The following is a 26,059-nucleotide window of genomic DNA, read 5'->3' on the forward strand; positions in this document are numbered from 1 at the left end:
TTGGCCAGATATAGAATGTACTAACAGAACCGGGTTCTGTGATAGTAAAAGAGGCCCGGGGCTCACTGGGGTCAGGGGTGGCTGCTCTGTAACAGTGAGAGGCCAGTCCAAGGTTGGAATGTGTTTATCAGCCCTTGGGATATTGCTGCTCTCTTTGTTGGGAAAACCACATAACGCAGAAGACATCTGTCTCTATTCCGTGCTTGTGAGCGCAGCAGCTTTATCTTGTTACGGATTTAATAAGTCTCTCTGTTACAGTCAGCAGGTTTCCTGTACAAAGCAAAGAGAAATGTTCCTTGAGTAAAACAATATGAAACATCTGGTCACATTGCCTTTTTATTTCAAGAATAAGCTTCCTTGCTCCACCGCTCTCCAGTAACTGCCCTCTGCTGCCTTTCTCTTATGTTTGTCAGCAGGCTCTGAGCAGTAGTTGGCCACTCACCTGGGTTGGGCAGGGGGTTACACCAGGTAATGGCAGTGTGAGTGTAAACAAGACAATACGTGGGGTTGGTTTGTCCCTCTCAATAAATGCAGTGCCGCCTACTGTGTATGGGATGATCTGCTCATATTCCTTGCATCTGGGCATTTGTGTTTAAAGTGTAATCAGGTCAGACATGTCCAACTGTAGCAGGAGTGGGGGCGCTGTTAGCCCAGTTAAGGTGACATTTGAGAAGAATTTCTGTTTGTTCTCCTACATTTTTCTGGAACTTTTAGGACAATGGCACACTGGGTGTTTTGTTCTGTAACTTCTCACCTGTTTATACTGAGACCACACAAGCAGGAAAGGCCAGTAATTATGGAGCTCCATATGAAATAGAAATTCCATGGAAAACATGGTCACTCAACCAATGGTCTCTCAACCAATCCTTTCCTACTCAGCTACAAGCCCCAACTATTCACAGCCAGCGAGTTGCACTTTTGCATCTCTTGGGGGCCTCCTTAGCCACCGGGCCCCGACTGGATTGTTCCCCCCTGTATCTTTCTGAATGAGAAATCACGCACAAAACAAAATGCACAAGGTGCCATGGGATTTGGGGAGAACAGTTACTCGCTGAGCTAGATAGTCCTGGAAATAAATGACGGATACAGCAATTTCTTCTTTATATATCTGTAAACTTGCGTGTATAAACACTATGAACCATCATCTGAAAAGGGAAATTCACTAAACAGAAGTAGATGTTTAATAAATCTGTTTCACAAATAGTCTTTTTTCATAACAGTTTTCATATTAATAATTTCTCTGTGTGGCTTTTGGCTGCAACTAACACATTCATGCTTTGTGTCACTAACAGGAACCTGCTCTGATTGGCTGAATCCAGCCTGTGTTAGCCATTTGCTATTGCTTTTACTCTGAGATTTGCCCAGGTTCTTTATTTGTCAGTAGATTGGATTATTTCAGGGGGCCAAGGCATAATGGCGCTTTATAAATTAACTATCCCTGGGCTCTAGTGAAACAGTGTTCCTGGTGTCCAAACTGTCATGTAATGTGGTAAAAGCACCTACCAAGCAATACCTTCTGAAGAAAGCATCTCCTGCTATGAAGGAACCATCACTTACATAGTTACAACATAAAATACACAACAAACCTCAAAAATTACAACATTTTTGGGGAGGATAATTCCCTTTTAGCTATATGTGACTCACTGTTAGGCGGCTGAGCATTTCTTCATTTGAACTAAAGGGCAAGAGGGCACAGTTCAGTAGGGACTGCTCAGCGGTACTGGGTAATAAGGCCTGCCTTGAGGAACTCAATCTAGATCCACTCGATGGTGGTACCAATTGGATATATAGAAGGTGGTACGTTACGGAGGATTGTACCAAATGACATTTGATGTCAGGAGGTAGGGATCAAGGGCAGAATAACACTGCTGCTATCACTAGGCTCCATGCAACATGGCTTTCAGGTTCTTAATCCAGACCTCCACCAGGTAACAGTCATGCTAACATTGTAGTCAACTCAGGGGGTACAATTTAAGGTAGGCAGGGAGCTTGATAACATTTCTGGAATCAGTAAGTTAATTCTGATTGGCTGCTCGGTAAAGGACAGTCTGACAATATGGCTTGCTAGTTATTAGATAATAGTTAATAATTTTAATGAATGTGGTGAATGGGAATCTGTAGGCCCTGGCAAATGCCAGAGAGGCTGCTGTAAGATGCCACAGACAGTCACTATCTATTGGGCTGGTGGGTGCTTTTTGGGCCTCTGAGTACTTGAAATGCCAGGGCCTTTTTGACTCCCAGTCCAGACCTGGCTGAGACATTCAAGAAGGTATGCTAGGTGCCCTGCAGAGGGTTGATATTCACCCCTATGGGGGTTATTGCTATATCCCTGTGGGAATATTGGCAAGTGTGGAATAACCTATAAGAAAGTCTTATAAAAGACTTTCTGAACTGCTCTCTATAAAAAGATATCACATGAATCAGTCCACATTTAAAAATAGATCATTTTAAAAGAGAACTAAAAGTATAATCATCATATTTTTAATTACAGGAGAACTAAAGGTATAAACACTGGGGGGGGGGGGGGGGTCAATATGTTCAGCAGCCCCCATTGATTATAATTTCTTACCTGATACCTTTGTCTGATGCTCTTGCTTACTAAAAGCTGGGTATTTCTGTTAAATCTCATTGTCTCCATCTTCATCCATCTTTTGGCCCAGGCAGGCACAGGAGCAGTACAGTGAAAGCTGAACTTAGATGCAAAAAACTGGCATACTGACCATGCCCCTGCCCGGGCACAGAGAAAAGAAGACATAAGCGGAAGAAGATTGTGGCAAATAAACTCCTACAGGAATACCCCGGGACAATGCAGCAATAGGAGCAGTCATTTTAGGTTCTAAACCCATTCCTTTGGCTTGTAATGGGAACTGTGCTCACACAAATGCATTTACATTCTGAAAAATGATTGACAAGGCAGACAGAATTCTTGCTGGGGGATCCACTTGCATTAAGCGGACTGCTGGCTTGTGCTGTACTAGACTGTTGTACAATAGCTACCAGTATGCTTTAACCTTAAAAAATATGCTGCAGTGTGCTGTGAGTTGCTGTCACCCACGTTTGGGCGGCCCATGGGTGAGTTACACGGCTATGGAAGCTTTTCATCCCTTGAAGACTAAGTTACAAGGTTCACTTGTGCCATCACGTGGCCAAACCATGATAAAAACAGGATAAAGTATTGGACACAAAAGCACTGTAGAAAAACACAGAGTTGTGTGTATTGCCGGGGCAGTTAGTTAGAAAATTCACCCTACACTGCGATAATAACTCAACATAGTCTGTTACAGATAATAGTGAATATTACTATGAGCTCTTCACCTGAGGGTGCCATTCTTACACAAGCACTTTAGTGGTGCAGCTCATAGATCTTGCAGATTATTTCTAAAACTAACCAAGTCTTTGCCTTAACATTTACTGACCACAGGGGCAACCTTATTCCTCCACCCCCAATACCCACCTTCATGCCCATAAATCATGCAGATTTCTAACTTTGTATGGCTGCAAGTTATAAGTGGAACTGGACAAAGCTATAGCATTGTGGCTGTAGCCCATATCAGCTTTAGCACAGCCATTCACTGACCCATTTGCCACACGTCAGCAGCAGGAACTTTTGCAGAGCTATTCATTTTGGCTGTTCTACAGGGCAAGTTCTGTCCCAGGCCCATATGGTTGCATGGCCAGTCCTGGTTGCCCCCCCTTCACCAATGCCTATTGTTCAATACCATCAATTGAATTCACATTCAGTGTTTTAACAACACTGTAGAACTTCTTTGCGATTCTCCTGCCAATGTGCTTGCTTCTGCTGCCACCTAGAGGAAATACTTGGAACTACTGCTTTCTGTAACAAAAGGAAAAATGATTCAAGAAAAGGAAGGAAAAGGATTCAAATGATTTACTCCTTGTTAAAGTAATATTAACACATGGAGATATAAATTTTATTCTGCTAACAGTAAAATGTCTCATGATTTGATAGCTGGCAATAGGATGGGGGCAGGCTCTGTTAACAAAGCGGTAACACCCTATTTACTTTCTCATTTACACTTTATTTATTCTTTACTACAGAACAAGGTTTGCAACTGAGACAGGACGACTGTAATACTAAATCCTAGTTCCAATGCACAACAGGAATTTTGTACAGAAATACAAATGGCCTCAGCATTAAACAGGAGAAACACAATCAGGATGGAACTTGGCATTAAACGCTAATCTGCCCATAATAAATCCTCCGTTTTCTGTTCTGGTGATTTTCTAGACTCTGTTCATCACTTGACTGATTTGTGTTTTTATAAATTACCGGTGTCCCTGGGCAAGCATAATGTTGCAGGCAGAGTTCCAGATTTATGGGAAGGCTATATAGGCCCAGGCCTAAAGCAGCAAGTTATTAATGGTATTAGGCCAACTGCTACATTTGGGATGCTGTGGGTGGGAATCTTTCAAAAGTGGTAGAGGAAGCAGACATGCAGCTCCAATCATGGAAATATCTTCCTGCAGCAATGGCAATTTCTGCCAGTGTTTGGGTGGGATGGAAGTTACATACATTGGCCTGCAGACACCAGAAAGGTAAACATGCCCCTGGTTGGCAGTTACTGTATAAAGCTAATAAGTCATAACAGGATTCTGGGAAAAAATTCCTTAAGGCTCCTAGAAAAGTCCCATTTACATGGGTTTATCCTATAGGCTAAAGCTCACCCACTGGGTTTAAAGCAGAAAGCTAAAAATACCACTGACACCCCATCCCCACCTATGCCTTGCTTTCTTCTTTTTTTTACAGCATGGGGTATTTATATTTCTGATCATGGTGCAAGTGTTTGGCATTCCAGCTGTTCCACAGTGGTGCGAGTAGATAACACACTAAGGGGCCCATTGTTACTAAACAATTTTGAGATAATTTAATCTTTTTTCTAACTTATAGAACATTTCGGAATGTATGCAAAAAGTTTGTTAAAATTCCAAGAGCTTTTTGTGGTTTTTGTTAAATATCCACACAAAAAAAAAAAAATCATACTTTGCGCAAAGAATATGAACATTTCAGAAATCACTTTCCTCGGGATCTTTTCACCAGGTTTGATCTGTTGAGTACCACGGAGTCCTATGGAAGGCTTCCAAAGCCAGAAAGGTTTTTGTGGCATAACAAACTTTTCGGCACAAAAATATTGTGACTTTCGGAACACAACTGAAATATTTTTGTACAAACAATACTAGCATTTTCGAGACATTTTAGAACTTCGGAAATTATTGTGATTACTCCAAATGTTTCCATATCGTGTTTTAAGCCCAGATCTTAGTAAATGTGCCACTAAGGGGCTGATTTACTAACCCACGAATTCGAATCGGAAAAATTCTGATTGGAAAACGAACATTTTGCGACTTTTTCGTATTTTTTGCGTTTTTTTCGGCGCCTTTACGACTTTTCGGAAATTATCGCGACTTTTTCGTTACCAATAAGATTTGCGCAAAAAAACGCGAGTTTTTCGTAGCCATTCCGAAAGTTGCGATTTTTTCGTAGCGTTAAAACTTGCGCGAAAAGTTGCGCTTTTCTCGTAGCGTTAAAACTTTAAAGTTGTAACACTACGAAAAAATCGCAACTTTTTGCGCAAGTTTTAACGCTACGAAAAAATTGCAACTTTCGGAATGGCTACGAAAAACTCGCGTTTTTCCGCAAAAATCGTATTGGTAACGAAAAAGTCGCGATAATTTTCCGAAAAAATCGCAAAATACCGATCATTACGAAAAAAACGCAATCGGACGCATTCGGCCCGTTCGTGAGTAAGTAAATGGGCCCCTAAGTGTTGTTGACCTTAAAATTAACTTTTATTATAATGCAACTGGCTTTTATTTTATTCCTTTTTTACTATTGTTGTTTTTTGAATTATTTAGCTTCTTGTTCAACTCTCCAATTTGGAATTTCACCTTCCTGGTTGGGACTAAATTCCCCTGTGCAGACATATGCCAATTACCAAGGTGTTTATGCCATGACCCAAATCTGGGTTAAACATCTATCTACATTGCTTGCAATGCAGTAGATCTTTTGGCACCATACATGTCCTTATAGCAGCTTCCCAGTAAGAGACCCCAAATAGCTTTCTGCTCTGCAGCAAACAGGGTAGGGTTTCCACCTGGTCTTTGCCATCATTGAAAGTCTGGTGGTGAAGCCAATGACATTATGGGTGAAGCAGTGACGTTGGGGGCACAGTGATGACGTATGTGAGCATGGCATGGCACGTAGGGGCAAACCTGTTTCGGGTTGGTTATTGGCTTAAACAATTCTAAAACCCAGACAAACAGCCCCAAGACCAATCAAACAGTATATGGAGAAGGTAGTCACAATACATAAAACAATAAAACAGACATTGCAACGTGTTCTCCATTTTTGATTTATTTAAAAACATGATACCAAGCTGTATGGAAACCACAGAAAGTACATTTATGATTTACCTCTTTTTTTTGCAAAACAAAGCACAGTAAAAAATAGCTATGGATACTCCTGTGTCTAACAGAAGAGATTAGAATAGGACAGAGGATGGTAGCAAATACAAAAACAGGGCTTCGTACATCGGGTTAATTTTTGCAACGAAAAATTAAAAAAAAACAAAAAAATGAACTGACTAAGTGCAAGAGAGACCTCAATGAAATATTAAAATATATATTTTTATGCAATAGGACAGATACAGTAGAAAGTAGCTCACAGCTTCTGTACACAAGTTTAATTTAGAAACATAAGAAATCACAATTTTTAATTTAATGTAGATCTGAGATGAAGCACGCCTTGTTGGCCCCAGCCGCCACTCAACATGCACAAGTCCCTTATGTTTCTGTACAGAAGAAATCACGCTCTCTGAAAGCAAAAAAACATTTATCCCAGCGCAGCTCTAGTTTGTCACCAAATCACATGGCTCAAGCTGAAACTGCTCGGCTGAAACCACGTCCACCAATCATCTCTGGACCGAAAATTAAAAAATGGTCTTGGCATTTCAAATACACAAAGATCCAAACTGCCCCACAGGCCCAATATAAAGTGCCAGTCGGCATCTTCCAGAGGTTCCAGATTTCCAGTCCAAACGTACCACCAACGAGATTACGGATTTGCAATGCTCATCGACTGCAACCCTTTCCATAAAGAACAAGAGAAAACAAAAAAAGTCCTATTGCATAATTAAAAAATATACTTTGTACACAACCAAATCTTACATTATTGAAAGGTGACCACATGTAAACCATTAGTGGCTTTGCAGTGAACATTCACAGGGTTACGAGTAAGACAATGTTGACCCCTGTATGCCCCTTATCTTTATTAATAGGATTGACCATGTGGTATATGACCCTAATGATTAAGCATCCCCCTCCCCCCCAAAAATTGGGCATATAAAGCCAAACACATTTCAACCTGCCTATCTCCGTGCAAAGACTGCAGGCGGGTTACCATGAATTATGCTTTTTTTTTTCCTGCTGACATGAGACTCTTCCTTCTGTTTGAAGGTGTATAAAACTACACATATTGTCAATGGTAAAATTAGAATCCCCAAGCCTGGATTGCATAGCAAGTCTTTGAAGAAGATGACACAGCACCAGGAAATTTCAGGGTAGGGACCATCCTGTGCCCGTTCTCTACAGCCAAAAGGTGCCTCTAGGAGACGGACTTTTCTGGGAGTTTTGTAGGAAACGTTTAAACACCAAGTTAACCAGGTTTTCTCAAAGTGGGACCTCAAGACTCAGCGCCAGTGCAGGTTATGAAGTTCTACTCTGCTAAGCACAGGTGGACCAATCAAAGCTCAGATTTTTATTCCAAATCCCCCTTCTGCCAGTGATAGAACAACCTGTACTTAGTTTAAAAAAACATCCTTAGGGAAGGAAAAAGGCACTTTTAGGGAGGTTTGAAGACCATCTTTGAGAACCTATGAAACATGACTCACTGAAGAATTGTTGTGTAGGGATTTGAGAGTTGCCTGCTTTCTTCACTGATCCAATAATACATATTAATGTAAAAATATTACGTTTCCACTGACCTACACAGAGTTTTCCTATTGTAGAGCTGCTTTTTAATGCCCTTAATCTGATATTGTGGAGATGAAGACCACTTTAGGAAAACCTTGCAAAGGCAGTTGAATATTTTCTACACTGAATGTAGTACTGCATAGCCACACTAAGCATCACTAGAAGAATCACCTCTTTGGTCTCAAACCTATTAGCTGCCTGCATTTCCTGTACTGGGCATGTCCAGCACTCAGTAATGGTACTATGGGAATCTTGTAGGTTCATAGATTAGTACAACAAGCCTAATCTTATGGCTGCCGTTTATATACTTGCCATGATCATATGTGGATTTAATATACGCGTATCATATTTCTTGAAAAACAAACCTAGGTTGGAATAAACGGTAAAGACAGCAAAATGTTGCCTCTTCCAGTGGGAAAGATTTTAAAGTTCAGGTGAGCTGCCACTATACCCTACCTGGGTTTATATCTTTGGGAATTGTTCCAACTAAGTGTTTTATTTTCTATCATCGTGAATTTGCTTGAGAAGCTGCCAGGCTATGATATGCACTTTAGCCTCCATGTCTATTCTGAAAAAGTAAAAAAACTGTGCAAGCCTTTCCCTGTGTTCTGCATAAAGAACATTATTAGTGACAGTTTTCACTATGCCCTTTCTACCCAATGGGAAAGGATGACCACCAGCGTCAGATCATTTATTAGGAGGTTCATGAAATGGAATCTGTCCAACTCTGATGCAGACTGCCAATCCATTTGAAAGGGCCAAAAAAATAAATCCACAACTGTGAGATCAGCAAGCAAATTAAACTGATTAATATCACACACGGAATACAAACACTACAGTAATATTCCCAAGACAGCAATGGCTTGAGTCAAATCTCTTTGACGGTTACAAAGCAGTCTTGTACACTGGACACGCAGGTCCAACATGCTATATACATTTCACATTATGGAGATGTCTTTCTGGAACAGCACTTTTACAATCCAGCTGTTTTTCATCTGAACAGGAGTATTAGGGAAAACAAAGTACAAATCGGGAAATGGGATGCGCCAGCCACAGGTTTGTGCTTCTAAATGATTGTGTGTACGGTTTATGTGGCACTGTTGCAGTCTGTGTGGCTCAGTTTCACCTCCTTTGTCCAACACCAAACCAAATCAATGATCCAGCGAGATATGCTTTCTATGTCCCATTCTGTGTTCTGTCAGTTGAGCTCCATGTCTTTGTTTTAAAATGGCACAACTACACGGGTCTGGAGCATGTTCCTTATAGTGGGGCCATATATTAGCCATATATAAAAGGAAGAGTACAGAAAAAGAACATTACAGTCCATATCTTCTGGAATCTTGCACCCAGCAGTAATGAATGGTTGAATCGTACTGAGTGGGAGTTAGCACCATTGGTGGAATTCATAAAACCAGATTTTTGCTTATATCCGGTTCATCCATCTATTGACTGGTCTAGTTGCACATTATTTGAGAAGTGCCAGTTGCTCTCCAGTCCGAATACTCCATATGGAACCACGTGCTCAGTTTTATCTTAAAAGCCATACTGCTTTCATACTCCAGTAGACACAGTTTAAGATTCATAAAGTCTTCATACAAAATATAGTGATTGGTTCCCTACCACAGAAGTAGCACATGGGGGCCAAGCAGGTTCAGACTGAACCTTAAGACTTACAGTGGACTTGTTTCCCACCGCAATTCTCATCAAATGGGAGAAAACCTAAAAGCAGGTTTAAGGAATACATATATTTGTGTTAAACAAATCTTTCAGTGACATGATGCTAGAAGTAATAATTGTTGGTGTCCTTAAAATTTGGATAAAAACTTGGAATAAGATATTACAGTCAAGCCCTGATTTTACAACATTGGTCCTGATGACTCCAATGCAGTTTAGTCGGTAATTTCCTTGGATTTTACACTCTTTTGCCTGCATTTTGCACCAAAACTTCTGATTTTCTTTAAAAAATTCCTGTTTGTTCACAGAAAAGGTTTCGGTAGGGAAATAAAGTTGGATTAAATACTAATGCACCAGATGCATATCTTGCAATGGGGTCTTTTGAGAAGTGAGTTCCAGTCAGTTGGCTGCCCCTACGCTATCACTGCAGCAAGTTGTGCATCTGACAAAGAAACACAACGGCTTTAATGTTTCCAACACCCCACAACTAAACTGTTGCTTTGTAGAAAAAAGCATTCCTGTGCTTATTGTGCCACATGAGAAGACTAGGTACAGGAAATAAAATTGGAACTCATATATGGCGCTGCCCAAACTGAAATGTTCAGAAATGAGCCAAACGTAACTAGACATATTATCATTTAAACAGGAGGTAGCAATAATCTGTGCAAGCTACAGACGGCTTACAGACTGTCCATCTCCTGCCTCTGCTCCACCAGCAGAACCAATGCTTACAGGGGGTTCCACTCTTAGAAACAAGTTAGACGTGGGCACTTAGGGTGGATGTGGACATTGGACTGAGTTCATCAGGAACTTGGCATAAAACAGTTTTAAAGTCTTGTAGTTGAACAACTGGTTGACTACAGAGAAGACAAGCCATTCTCGAGCCATGGGCAGACTCTAGAAGATGCAGTTAAACAAAATGGCTGTCAGTAACTATGGGCTGTGCCAGCAGTGGGCTAGAGAAAGTGATACACTGTGGAAATATCACATTCAAATTTACTTCATCACTGCCATCCTACAACATACATCTGAGTGGCACTTTGGGTATTTATCATGCCACAAAAGCTGTGATTTGGGGAGTAGCAAAAATGACTGCGGCCTTCACTAACTGTTTAATTATTGTCAATCACTCAACTTCCATGTATACAGTGACTCACTGAGTTGTACCCTTCAGTAACACAAAGCTATACCACCTGCATTACTAACAAATCCAGATAGTAAGACTATATACAGTGCAAGTCTTACGTGAATTCCTAGATCATTAGCAATGTATGCGCTGAGGGTTATGTAGGACACAGACAGTGCAGCATGCCCTTATTCTTTTACAGTACGTTAATAAATGCGTTTTATTCCTTGTTTGTAGATGTTGCTCTATACATTTCCCCCACTGGCACAATATTATATATATATAGGCTATATATAGCTCAATACATACATTTACCTTTAGTGCCAGCCGATCTGTAGCACTTTTTCTTGACTTGAGATTGGTTAAAGAGAGAAATATAAAACCAAGAGTACTTGGTTCTTTATTCCATCTTACAGTGTGTTTAAAACACAGCGGCATGTACATATAAGGGAAGATAATACATCTGGTGATCGTCTGGCTTTATGAATAGCGCTTTAAAAAATGTACATACTGCAAAATTAGGTTTCTATTGTCAAAAAAAGCAATTTCTAAAAACAAATTGGATACCGAATACCCAAAGGAATCTTTTTTTTCTCCCGGAGAGGGACTCGTTTGTCATCAAGAACACAACTGCATGACGTAAGATGTGAGAATAGGTTCATAGGAGAAATGGATTCATTCTTCAGTAAGATTACTGACAGGGAATTATTCTTCATTCATGAATTTGGAAATACATTTCACCACTTTCTGGGAAACGTGATTGTACCCTTGCAGCGCCTACTGCCCAAGGTCAGGGATCCAAGCCAAGGGGGATAAATAGAAATCCTCCATGTTCTCTGAGTGTTGGCCAGGGGCACTGATCCACAGCAGTTGCTCAGGGGAGTGGCACTCTGCAGGTTCTCGTGACTTGAACTCAGTGCATCGGGTCGGTTTCAGGACGGTTGGTGGCGAGGTATTTTGCTCTCATGCTGGAGGTGTACTGGAGAGACAGAGACAAGACAGAATTAGCAACATAAGAAATGATTTGAGTATGGGCTGAAGATATCCAACATCATAATGCACAGAGAACAGCTGCAAATGATTCAGCCATACTGAACCCTAGTCCAGCTTAAGCAAACCAGAAACAAGCTCCCTCTTAAGCTTCAGGAAATATATATTCTATTAGAACCATTGTATTTTCATTACTGCTACTCCATCCGGGTTATGGCTCCTTGGCCGAGTACCAGTCACAAACAGCCTAAGAAGTATCATACCCAGTCAGTGGAAACAGAAACTAATGATCAGCTCTCAGTGCTCCGCAAAATGCTACAAATCTATTATATCACCTAGATGGATTATAAAGCCTATATTGGGGATCCCCAACATTTTATACCTGTGAGCCACATTTAAATGGAAGTAGTGTTGGGGAGCAACACAAGCATGGAAAAGGTTCCTGGGGGTGCCAATAAGAGCGATAATTGGCTACTTACTAGCCCCTATGTGGGCTGGCACATGGCAACTTGGGTTTTTATCAAAGTATTATTCAGTCAAAGTTTTGACCCCATGAGTGAACCTTCTCAGAGGAAATATCTGAATATCCCACCCAAAGCCATAAAATGAGCCTTAAACCAGATATCAGACACTTAAAATAATTTAGAGAATTACTAATGCCCAGATTTTTTTTTCTGATTCAGATTTAAAAAAAAAAAAAAAAAAAAAAGATCTGAACAGCTAAAAATCCAGATCAGACACTTCACCAACTCAGATAATGTAGAAGCCAATGGCAAATGTCCCTTCCCTATAGGATCCTTCTTTTACTTCGAGGTTTTAGATTTTTGGCATTTTTTTTTGTGTGAAAATTCAAAAAAGTAGCTGTTTTGATGCAGAAAAATAAAAAAATTCAGAGTTTACCAACTTTTTAGTAAATATAAATCAGTCATAGAAATCTTAAGAAAAATGTTAAAGTTTTAATAAACCTGCCTCCACAAGTCGCCAACACAAAATTCAGGCCAAAAAAGGGGGGGGGGGGGCTCGAATGGCCTTCATTGTTGATTGTTATTAGCAATGATTCCAGTGTGAAAATCCCCATAACACTGATAAATGTCTTTGTTAGGGGGCAACACGTTTCTCTCTCGGGAAGGCAGTAAGGGTAGTAAGAGAGAGCATCAATCAAACACTAAGGGGCAGATTTATCAAAATGTGAGCTTGGAGCTCAGCACAGAAAAACTCACCCACTTTCTATTCATTCCTATGGGATTTTTTAGAACTAACTCTATGTTCAAATTTTGATAAATCTGCCCCTAAATGAATGGTAGAAACAATAGGATTTCTACCTCCTTCTGCCGATTCAGCCCAGAAGGCAGATTTTGATCAGGCGCCTTCTATGGCGCCCGATCAAAATCTTTTAACCTGGCCGATCGGCGAGTCGACCGATATCAGCAGCTTCCTGCGATACCGGTCGACTCGCCGACTTGCCATACACGCACCGAATATCGTACGAAGCGGGGTTTTGTAATTCTGGTCAGTGCTGAATGATAGGTTGTATCCATAAACATGTGTACACTAATTCCTTTAATAAACCTTCTTAAACCTTCTTAATCGCCCATAACCTTTATTCATTAGGAGTCAGGAAGATATGATAAAGGAAAGAGAAATATGTATTTTAACGGCTCCCCAAGCTCCACAGTTTTACATCATTCCACAATACAAAGGTAAAAATAAAAATACAACTGGAGCCATGAAAACAATGAGAGGGAATGACAGGAAATCCACTGAATGGTCATTGTATTCGGCAAAATGAAGGTCAATGTAAACACCTGCGGAAGGGAAGGAAACAAGAAGAAAGAGCACAAAAGGTTTAGGCCACAGAGTTAATTACATGAGCGAGAGCGTACAGCCAGCAGTCCCGGGAATGCATGCAGTATGGTAGCTCAGGGCAGAAGGTTCTGCCTCGTGCCGTGGGTCTCACAGTAGCTGTAGCGAAGCACAAGATGCAGTCAGACACAGTAGAAGCGCAGGCAGCGAGTGTCAGGCATTCAGGGGAGACAGGATAAAGGCGAGGATGGAGTGATAACATGAAGTTAGCTTTATGTGCCAACAGTGTATAGGCAGCTGAAATGGCTTCATGAAGATATTATTAGTGATCGGAGGCAAAAATTGCTTTATATATACACATGTCCCACACTCAATGCAGCAACTAAATGACACTCTATGTTAAAGACATGTCAAGGTTCATACAGAGAGTAGTAGCACTCATAGGTACTAGGCTAATACCAGCTATATACAACTAAAGCACAACTTTTATATTAAGGTTATTCTGTGGAATGGAGAAATACACCTTCTAGTAAGTGATCATTCTATGTTTGCCCCATGACCCCTATGTAGCTGGGCTTGTTCTACTTTAGTACATCCCCGCTTTTCCTCTCATGTGCTTATAATCAGTTTGTTGAAGTGTTTTATCCAAAAACAACAGCTCTTGGGACATCCCAAAGGGGAGGATATACAGGTGCAGATATCCCATTATCCACAATACACAGACAGAAAAGTATTTTTCTATTACCAAGACTAGCTGGCCAAAGTAGGGGTCTAAAGAAGAGCTCTCTAAGGATGGGGCAGCCCTGTTGTGCCTAAAAGGTGGATCAGCTTTTTACATTTATAAGTAGATCAGACACTATACTCATGTTGCAGTTGTTTCACCCATCTTGGCTGATTTTTTTATTAATTCATTTTTATGAATATCAGTTTGATTGTGGGGTCAAGCGAGTATCATGACTACCTGAAGAGTAGCATTAAATGGCTGAACAATGACCTTTACAGGGACATAAAATGGGATCCTTAGAAGAGTTTGGGACAACACTTTGTGACCAACGCGATCAGTCAGCTATTGCAACAAAATGGCTTATGAGTGGCCAAATTCATTGTTTGGTTCTGGCAAATCAAAGCACTATAAGATTAGTATTACAGAACCTTAAGCTTAGCCAAAAATGTTTACTATGAAAAGCACATACAACGCCTAGTGCTTTCATCAACCAATTAACAAATAACTTTAAAGAGGTTGTTCCCCTTTAAATTAACTTTTAGTATGATGTACTATCCTAAAACAATATGTAATTGGTCTTCATTTTTTATTTTTATTTATTTTTTTTTTTTTTAATTACTTAGCTTTTTGGTCAGTAGCTATTGGTTGCCAGGGCACAATTAAACCTAGCAACCAGGCAGTGGTTTGACAGAGTAAAGGACATGACTAGATGAGGGCCTAAACAAAAAAAATAAGTAACAACAAAAATAAATTTGTAGCCTCACAGAGGAATAGCTTTTTTGGGGGCTGGGATCATTTGAAAGCTGGAAAGTGTGAGAAGAAGAAGGCAAATAAATCAAAACTATATATAAAAAAAATAAAGACCAATTGAAAAATTGCTAAGAATAGGCCATTCTATCACATACCAAAAGTTAAAATGTAGTGAAAATAAAAAAAACAATAATTTCTATTCACTTCTTCTCAAAAACAAGACTAAAATAAGGATCAATTAACCTTCTAATATTTACTGCATTTGCTATGTGGTGGGTTTTTGTATGTTTCATCGTACAGCAACATAGGAATTCTTTGACTACAGTCTTCACAATGGTATGGTGCCCACCGGAGCACACTTAAATGCTGATAACATATCTGGACATGGAAACATCACATAGAACTATGGTAGTGGTTACTAAAACCTTGTCAGATAAAAATCATCTGAACAGTATCCCAAAATACATACAGCGAACAAAAACCTGTGGCAGAGCATTTAGAACAATAAGGAGCATGTTTGTACCCAAGTCACAATAGTACATAAAGACCTGAACCCAAGTGTCATGCAGTACAATCCCATTGCTAGATACTATGGTATTTAATGAGACTGCATGGGGCAAACGCTAAGCAAATACAGAACATTAGTGCTAGTGTTGATGCTATTATAAAGACAGCAGAGAATCACAGTTGCAAAATAAGGAAAATCAGTGTCTGAAGAGATGGAACATTTACCACTCCTTGTAACATGGAGTTATGATCTAGAACAGGTCCAGACTGGGATTCAAAATAGGCCCAAACAGCCCCCCACCAGCCCAATAAATAGTGACTGTCTATGGCATCTAACAGCAGCCCCTCTGGCATTTGCCAGAACCCACAGATTGTCAGTCTGGGTCTGATTTAGAAGAATAGATAACAAATATAATATTAATGTTGTTCCAAATCTAGGCAACATAAACAGTGCTTTTCCCACCAATTACCTATTATCTTCTCGTCGTTTATTTTGGTAGAATAAAACAATGCAAAAATGCAGCATGCATCTGTGTACAAAACTGCTCCATTGGCAGGGGCAACAATCTCCATTCATTTGTACTATCACTGACACCAATAACTGAGACGTGAAGCCAAGTCGGGCCAGCACAATTTTGGGAAGGAGTGTGCTAGGAGTTTAGTGAAAAGGTGTAAAAAGTGTAAGCTGCTGGCCAGGCGGGAAGGGAAGACGGTGCAGGGATGGAGAGGGGGAATAGGATTGAGTGAGGAAAGGCAGGACCTTGTTGCAGTACCTGTTCCAATAGCGGCCGCCGTTACCAGTACGTCCTTGCACTGTCCGAAGGCTTAAACTGCCAGCTCATATGGCTGCTAGTGTCCATGGCAGCCAAATACAACTGTGATGTTGCAGGAAAGAGAGAGAAAAAGAAGAGTGGAGCCTGAACGTGCATTAAATATGATACAGTGCAGCCGACACAACATGGGGAAGATACGTCCATGTGTGTGAGAGGAGGGGCTCTATTGGTCTAAAGGAATAGCCCTGGATCATGAAGGGAGCACAGAGAGGTAGGGTAGACTGGGAAAAGAGATACTTTTTGGTGTGATGAGCAGCTATGAGTTGACCAACACAGAACGAAAGAGCTTCTGCTCAGGCATATCATGAGCTTTTTGGGTGATAAGGTTGAGGCTTAAAGCTACAGTACATGGACAGCCATTGTCAGTCACAGTACAACAGAGCAAACATAGAAAACATTAGCAAACAGCAGCTACACCCAGCTCTCAGCTTCATGATGCCTAGTTACCTTCTATGCCCTGCCAGTAGGGATGCCAACTGCTCGTACCAACACCAGCCAATCACATATACAAGGGAGTGCCATCTATAATCTTCCTATTAATAGTTCTTTAGATAGATTTGCTGATAAATGCTAATGCTGGAATTGCCATATTTAGATGAGCTCAAGAGGGCAAAATATTTTATTTTTGTTTGCTGTGCATTTGTGTGCCTTTGCATTAATTTTCCTTTTGGTCTTATAACAATATAAAAAATGCAGTGATAGGCAGGCCAATTCTAGTAGGTATCTGACAGCACTGGCCTGCGGGCTGAATGGATGGATACTGTAGGAGGGGTCGCACAATGCATATCCACCTTTCTATTGTTCTGCTCCTTAAACTGTCAGCAGATAAAGATTCTCCAGCAGAACCAAAACCTGAACCATGAATATTCATAGTATATGGATATCATTTGAGATCAGCGGGCCCCCATTCACATATTAAATATCTGCCAGCTTCTGTATTGTAATGCCCAGCAGTCAGGATGTCTTTAGATGTGTAATGCATATACAGTACTGCGAAATACTCTTATAATACAGTTGTATAAAAGGTATTAAAGAAGTTTGTGGTTAGATAGTTTGGAAGACAACAGCAGCCTAAGAAAGGTTCCAGACTTGGGACACCTTCATGCTAAGAGGAAGCAACAGGAATATGTTCATATTTATGTTATTCTCTTTTAAAGTTTCTATTAGGCAATTAAAGGAATGAATGGTGGAAGACACAAACTGAAACTTACCAAAGCCCCATATATTCAGTTAACATAATACACAGAAGGCTCTGAAACAGCTGGCTGTGAGCATGTATCAGTCTGTATTCAAGAAAGCCAAACCAATATATACACTACCAGAAATTAATCACCCTCAAGGGAGGATTTGGCAGCTAAATGCTTCTGTCTATTGTATTATGTTTGATAGGTATTTCCAAGCATGACTGTCAGTGTGATCTCTGGTTGAGGTGAAGACTTTTCTATGTTACTGAGCCACAACAGCACTGATGTAAAGGACTGCTAATGCAACACATGCAATGCTTTAAAGGAGAAGTAAAGCCTAAAAGAATATGGCTGCCCCAATAGTTCATCATCCCTCTAACAGGACTGATCCATTCCCTAAAATTGCCAACTCGCCATAATCTCATTTTGTTAGATTGAGGCTGCAATCAGGTCCGGACTGGGATTAAAAATAAATCCTGGTATTACAAATACACAGAGGCCCATACAGCCCCCACCAGCCCAATAAATAGTGACTGTCTGTGGCACCTTACAGCAGCCCCTCTGGCATTTGCCAAAAGCCACAGATTGCCAGTCAGGGCCTGACTGCAATGCCCACCCCAAGGCAGGGATCAAGGGAAGAAGTAGTAAGTAAAACATCAGAAGAGCAGTATTTGTTGCTTTGTATTGTATTCAGAAGCATGCACAGCTCCATGCCATCACGATTCATTGTGATCACATCTGAGTATACTGGTTGGGGAAAAGCTTATTTGGTAAGTTACACCTCCAGAAAATGACTGCCCCCTCAATTAAGCAGTTGCACTGTAATATGGCAGGACACAGCCTTTTTAATGAATGATAACACAGGCTCGGAAAACAACTGTGACACCCCTCACTGCTCTTGGAATTGCTGATTTCTTTACCATGCTGTTGTTCAACTAACAAGATATGCAAGAAATGCCAGTTCACAGTGATAAAAACTTGTATAGGTATAATGTAATTTTGCCAGTTCAGCAGGTAGAACCTACTGTTCCTCTATGTGAAAGCAATCTTCTTTTTATTATACTTACTTTGTATTATGCACTAATCAGCCTTTCTTTATATCACTTTTGTGATCTGCAGAGGTGTGAAAATGCTGCAATATTTATGCACTTACCAAAAATTATATTGATGAATAAATCATATCAGAGTAGAGCTGACACTGAGCTTTTTATCAGCCCACATGCAAGAAAAAACATGGTACTTATTTTAGATTTTTGCTATCAAAATTAGCAGTAAAAGGTAATCTGCCTTGTTACAACAGAAAAAAATCTTATCAGTCAATAGTTAAAATGACTATGAGGAGCAATGTACCGTTCTGGAACTTGATAATGGGTTTCTAAAAAGATAAAAGAAACTATACTTGTCCTGCTAAATTACAACAAAAAACTGCAGAATCATTTGCAAAAAATAATGCATACACAATCATTTACAATAATTTGCTTTTCTTTAGCCAAGGTATAGATGTAAAGCTTGCCCTCCATATAAGCATTTGCTCATTGGATCGGGTCACAGAAATCATATTTAATTATAGTGACATTACGCCACTTGCAGGACCTGGATCAATGGAAGCCTATGAAGCGTAGTGAGGACTACACCAGCAGATTCTGGAATTGCCATCTAGTCCTGTCATTTTAAATATGAAGATATCAATTGCTTTAACGCTATACATTGCCGATTGGTTTGTTAATTCAGTCTTGAGGCTGAATTAGCAGAAAATATGAAATCATGTATGGGCACTCTTGGGAGACAACGTATGAAGACTAAGATCTGTTCATTGATAAGGCCACTTACAGAGGGAGGAGGGGACTCTCTTCCAATCAGAGGGGTGTTTTCACAACGTGGATTCTGAAAATTTGCATTCTGACTCCTGAAGTAACAAAAAAAAAAAGTAGAATTTTCAGTATACACACATCACAATGAATGGCCCAAGCATGACCAGCTTCCAATGAAATGATCTAAATTTGCATTCAATATTGGGATTTACATTTTAGGGGGTGATATGCTCGAAATTTCTTGGGTTCCTGAGCAGATGTGCTGGCTTTCAGTAACAGCAACTGACTAAGAACATGCACTTTTGATGCTATATACTTCATCTTAGCAGTCCTATTATGTTGTGTTTGGCCTCTCACTTTAAAATTTTACCAGTAAAAAGGATAAAGACATATGTTGTCATTATAATGTGTGTATGCCAACTCTGGAAGAAGTAGCAGCACCATAGTGCTTTTGGGTAATGCTAGTGGGCCATGTGACTGGCCCACTAGCATTACTGCTATAAAAAGAACAGCACCACCACCTCCACCAAAAGAAAATTGTACTTGGCTCTGTGATAACTACTCACATGTATTCTGTCACTGGAGCATTGCTGACTGTATGTGCAGCTGCTGGGATACTGGTCTCGCTGCCGTAGCTGCTCCCACAGCTGTACAAACTGGGCATGTGCACCCTATACAAATTATCATGAGTCTGGCGAGTCCCTGGGGTGGTTGTTTCTTCATCACCTTCTTCATAGTTGGCCCTGGTTATGAACAACATTCATAAGGATGAATGCAGCATTATCAAAATAAAAGCAAATCAGTTGCAGCCCTTAAATGCCCTTTATGAGAACAATCCTGCTTGAAATATCATTTGCAAAACAAAAAAGAGAGAAAAAAAAGCTAAAAAAAAAAAAAAAAAAACTTACGCGTTGCCTGTAACCAGGGAAACAAGGGTTAACACTGCAGTGCGAGCAAGACTGCACGGTCTGTGGCCATTTGCACTGATGTCATACTGTTCCTCCAATGAAATGGTATTTATAAACACTAGGTGGCAGTCCAGGCACAAAAAAATGCAGATTTCCATTTTAAATCAATGCCAGATACATCTTGTATAAAAACAAATATGCCAACTTTTTTTGCTAATAGACCCAAACAGCATTCCAAATAAAACAGGGCTTTGCAATTGAGTCACTGTAATGTGCTGATATGCTCTCTAATTTTTTTTTTTTTTTTGCACAGAAAGAAGTGGCCAGTTATTTTCAGGGAGGGAATCATTATCCTGGCTCATTATTCCCAGCGTGGCAGATATCTGCCTTCAGGCTAAGGGGTTAAAGGATGGAAATGTAGACAATGCATCTAAACACAGCAGGTTGACATCTATAAATATACTTTCACTTTTTCCTTTCTGCCATAGCTACAGGGATCCACTGGGAAATCTGGACTGAGATCATACCTCTAATTTACCCAAGGACATATGCTCCATAAGGACCCCATACTAAAGTCATATAACCAGTTAGTCTCATTATTCACCATCTGGTAAGCAAAAAGGGGAAATGGATGACAGGCTAAGGAGGTGGCATCAACTGGCAGCTGTGGGCTTGCATAAATAAAATATATGATAAATGAAAAAAAAGTGCAATGCTGCATATCTAGCCTAGTTAAAGAAAACATGCAATGCTATACCTACAGCTAATAAGAGAGAAGAACATATAAAAGCAGAGTAGAACAGCTGTCAAGGATATTCTGCACTGCATAAGCAATGTGCTTAATAGGCCACCCCTTTTCTTATCTAATAAATACTTACATAAAGTAATAAGGCGTGGTACCTTCCCACTACATTTCTTTCTTACCCTCTTTATACTGGTATAATGGAAATATTAACGCTTCCTGCTGCATTGTTTTCTCGAGCTTCCTACCTCTGCAGATTCTGACTTGCCCTACACATCTGCACAGCCCTCCTGTGGTGTAATAATACCCTAGAACAGTGATCCCCAACCAGTGGCTCAGGAACAACATGTTGCTCCCCAACCCCTTGGATGTTGCTCTCGGTGCCCCCAAACCAGGTAGTTATTTTTGAATTCCTGACTTGACAGCAAGTTTTGGTTGAATAAAAACAAGGTTTACTACCAAATAAAGCCTCCTGTAAGCTGACAGTGTGCATAGAGGCTACCTAATAGCCAATCTTAGCCCTTATTTGGCACCTCCATGAACTTTTATGATGCTTGTGTTGCTCTTCAAGTCTTTTTACATTTGACTGTGGCTCACAAGTGAGAAAGGTTGGGGATCCCAACCCTAGAAGCAAGAATGGGCATGGTCTAGTAGACTGCATGGAAGAAATATTATATCAGGGGCACAACCAAACACAGACATGGCAGACTACTTCCCCTAATGATTAATGGGGTTTAGACCCAATTACAGCACACAAGAGTAACTGCCACCTGAAATAAAAGTAATAATTCTGCTATACCTTTTACCTGTGTGCCATTCTCCACATTTTGTCTGTGAGACTTTTCCTGAGAGGAGTTGCACAGAAAACATATTTAGATCAGTATGCAAATATAAAAGCTTATTGTTTTTTATTACTGTTTATTTGATTTGGTACTTTGATTTGGTCAAATACATCTTCTAGGGATGCTGAAATGTCTAATGATGTCTGATGTACTGACTGTTGCACTGACTGTTGCCTATCATGTCAAGGGGAAGGTTCCGGTGCATAATCACACATGGCTCTGCCTGTCACTAGTTATACTAGCAGGTCATACTAGTACTACTAGTACATAAGCAAAGCCCACATTTACCTCCTTTGTTGCCAGGTGTGTGGTACGCTGCATATTATTGAGCTGAACATCAGGGCAGTGACAAACGAGAAGAGAACCAGGTAAATTAGTCCTTCAACTCCATCGTAGCAAAAACCAGTGAGGGACTGGACATAATCCTATAAATGTAAAATAGTTGAATTACACACATATTAAAAGAGGCAGTATATATCTGTTCCACACAGGTCCAAGAACTAGGGCTAAACAAACACATTTGGACTACTAGCTCTTTATATTAGAATCTTCCTAGTGTGGGAGGGAAAGGCAAGGATGGCTTCGATGATCTATGTGTAATGAGCTCATCTCTGTGTTGCCTGTGCTCTCAAGTATAAGTAAACATAAACTTCTTATACAAAGGAGATTATTATGACTTTTACATGAGCTCATCATACCGAAAACAAACCATGATAATTTGCCTCAGTGCTCATTAGGAGCATTTTCCCACCCTCCTTCAGCTACTTCCATTGAGCAGTGATGGATTTTGGGACTTGAAACCCACCATTTCCCAATGGAACAAGGTGAGGTAGGGGTTACATTGCACTGTGAGCCCATGTAAGGTTGGGAAATGGTTTGTACAAGTAAGAGATGAAATACCATGGCTTTTCAATCTGTGGAATCAGATATAAATGTATTTTTGTAATACAGACATATTTACCTTTGGAAGCTCTGATAGTACTTATGCACTTTTTTTACATACAAGACTCGTGGTGCAAAAGGTCTAAAGAAGCCAGAAACTTACCAAATGTAAACCACGGCAATCCACCAAGGCTGTCAAATGTTGCAGGTTGATCTCTGTGGAATTCAGTACTCCTTGTATGCAGACAAGATAATCCTATAGATTTAGAGAAGAGGTGTTGTAAACCTTTATGCCATTCCTCAACAGCAAAGTCAGATTGTTAACTTAGTGCCACAGAGGTGACTTAAAGTTAGTTATGCATGATCAAAATGTTTGTCAAAGTAACCAAACTGTATAAAAAATACATATGTGAACAAGCTTTAGCATTGCAGTGTCACCCTACTCTGCTTAGTAAGTCGTTGCTTTATAGAAAATTAAAGGCCAAGTTGGTGGGGCAGGAAAACCCTCAAGACCTTTGTTCATATCTACCATATCTGTCCATATCTGCCTTCAGCACACAGTACTGACCCAGTACCACTGTGGAAATACTCCAAGCAGTTTGAAGACAGTATCTGCTTTTAGCTGAAGTTTTTATGGCTGCTATACTCCAATGAAAAACCTGTTTCTTACCTTAGAGTTTGGGTAATCTTTCACCGCTGATCGTAAGAGGTCCAAGACATCATCCTGCATTTCTACCAGGGCTTTGTGACCACTTGACAATATCTGTGTAAAACCAGAGAATGGTAATGTCTTGTGAAATAAATGTGTCAATAACCTCAGGCAGTAAGAGTAGATTTTTCTATTTAGGGTACCACATTCATGTAACTGAAGTGTTTAAACTACTGTTAAATAATATAGATGGCAGTAGCTTGGAATTTCTGAGTTAAGGTATGACATCCATTATCCAGAAACCCATTATCTAGAAAGCTCCAAATTACTGGAAGGCCATCTACTATAGACTCCATTTTAATCAAATAATTTTTAAAAACGACTCCCCTTTTCTATGTAATAATAAAATAGCTTGTACTTGACCCCAACTACAATATAATTAATGTTTATTGGAGGCAAAACAGTCATATTAGGTTTATTTAATGTTTAAATGATTTATTCAGAAAACCCCAGGTCCTGAGCGTTTTGGATAACAGGTCTAATACCTGTAGTAATCTTACTTTAGAACTTTTGCACTTTTATTTTAGGTTGTCAGCACAATCCTTTAGCTAAAGACTAAAAAGATGCAACTAAAGGCAAAATAAAGCATCTAACATTTAAGTGAATCTAAGCATAGCTGCCTGGATCCTTACCTGCTGGAAGGGATTGGGGGATCCAGTGTTACAGACAAGATAGTAGTTCAAGATGTCTGGATAGAGAGGAAAGAAAAAGAAAAAAAAGTTCAAAAGTGGCACAACTTTGATGCCTGGAAAGAAATGTTATTAAACAGATGTGGTCATTCCTTTCAACAAGCCAGGAAATAATTATTGTGCATCTCCCCACAAGAAACACACCCAGCAATTAGCTTGTACATGTATTAATGACCAAGAATACATCCCAAAGATCTTAGTGACTGTTCTTCACAGGTTTTATAAGACTAACACATCAATGAGTTTAGCAGGTTCTATGTCCATGCTACAGTAGTTTGACTTTTGTCTAGCCAGAACCTAGAAACCCTCCTATTGTGAGAGCAGGTGGAACTTAATGCTTGACAAGTGACAGGACTGGCATTGAGATATTGCCAGAAGTGCAGCTGAAGAGAAAATAATTTAGAAATGCATTTAGGACATTTTCATTTCTAGGTGTTACTGGCCCTTTAAGATAAAGCCTGTGTGTGAACCACAAGTGCTCTCAAAATAAAAGACCCAAACATAACTTTAGAAACAGATGCCAGAAATCCTTGCTCCCAAGTTGAACTACTTCTTAACGCATGTCTGAATGAAACCAGATCTTTAATGATTCATGCACTCTCTTATGGGAAAAGGGATGCATCCAGGTTCACGTCTACATCCAAGAACTGCAAGCAATCAGCATACTGTAAGCAGCCAATAGAAACTGGCAAATACAATCTATAATTCATTAATCTACTTTAGGCCTGCTCTAACCAGCTGTTCATGTTCCCCATAGACTTGTTCTTGCATACATGTTGCATAAAGCTTTCGGCTTGCCATTAAAAGGCAATTATCAGAAGCAGCATATTGGGCATAACACTATTTTATCTGAGATTACAAGAGAACGGCCAATGACAGTGCTGGGAGAAACCCTGCAAAAGGTGAAAATGATATTTACAGGCAAGACATTTAGACTGGCTATTTTGAATACTATGATCTCACAACTGAAAAACAGTCTAATTTAGTATGCATTTCTAATTAATGCTGGGCTGGTTCTTTGCCAATGACGTACTTGTATTCTGCAGAGGAGTTTTCCCTGGGTCGTAACATTATCTTATCCAACTCTGCTAATTTATCATATTAAGGGTTCCAAATCTTGCTGTAATATAAACTTTAGATTTCAGACAGGCTGTCATAACTATGACAGATTTAAAAGATACCTCAAATATAGGCCACAAAAATGTTTTGCTTTCTCTCACACAGCTAATTAACCAGCAAATTCCTCCTTATCCTTATCTAAATTGTGATAGCAACAGTCAAATGTGTCAAAGCTGGGCATACACATTAATATCTGCTCTTTTGGTGAGGTCACCAAATGAGTGGATATTTGCCTCTTTGCTGGACCAAATCAGGAATCATGAGAATCGGATCACAATGAGGATATGTGTCGGCCTGTCTGGAGAGGGCAGCATTAAACACATGGATGTGGAATTTTTCCGATGGGATTTTCAATGCCGATTTTTCACCATGATATATATTGGGGATGCAGACGGGGGGAGCCTGCCTATGTAATGATAAGCTGCGGACTAGGACAGAAGTGGCTGAATTCGAAGCCTAAATTTGCCCATGGCCAGCTTTGTTCTACAAAACAAACAATTTGGGGCATATAAATAACATTCAGTCACAGAAGGCAACAGCACATGCAAAACAGGCAGCCAATGAAATAAGCTATGTTAAAATTTAGAAGCAACTTATATTTACTCTCATGTGGTTTCCTGTTGGAGAGAAACGCCAGATAGATTAGATTCTCACGCCTTTCACTTCAGCAGGCAAATATCTGTTTTAAATAAACCTAATGAGGGACAGGCACATGTGGCCGACTTTCATGTGGAAAATCTCTCCCATAAAGGGGCTACACTTTATTTTTTCATGTAG

General features: G+C 40.0%; 1 protein-coding gene across 2 annotated transcripts in view; it reads right to left on the reverse strand.

The window, feature by feature from the left end:
- Positions 1–6,355: 6,355 nt before the first annotated feature.
- The window catches only part of ttyh3 (tweety family member 3), an 86,151-nt gene continuing 66,447 nt past the window's right edge, over positions 6,356–26,059 (reverse strand). The window contains 7 exon segments of one of the 2 annotated variants that reach the window (NM_001126777.1): positions 11,161–11,768; positions 19,411–19,486; positions 19,958–20,134; positions 22,172–22,308; positions 22,929–23,021; positions 23,436–23,528; positions 24,107–24,162. In NM_001126777.1, coding sequence (NP_001120249.1) covers positions 11,703–11,768; positions 19,411–19,486; positions 19,958–20,134; positions 22,172–22,308; positions 22,929–23,021; positions 23,436–23,528; positions 24,107–24,162 — 698 coding nt within the window. In that variant the 3' untranslated portion in view covers positions 11,161–11,702. 2 annotated transcript variants of the gene reach the window in all.

Source organism: Xenopus tropicalis, chromosome 9 (assembly GCF_000004195.4).
Source record: "Xenopus tropicalis strain Nigerian chromosome 9, UCB_Xtro_10.0, whole genome shotgun sequence".
Lineage (NCBI taxonomy): Eukaryota > Metazoa > Chordata > Amphibia > Anura > Pipidae > Xenopus > Xenopus tropicalis.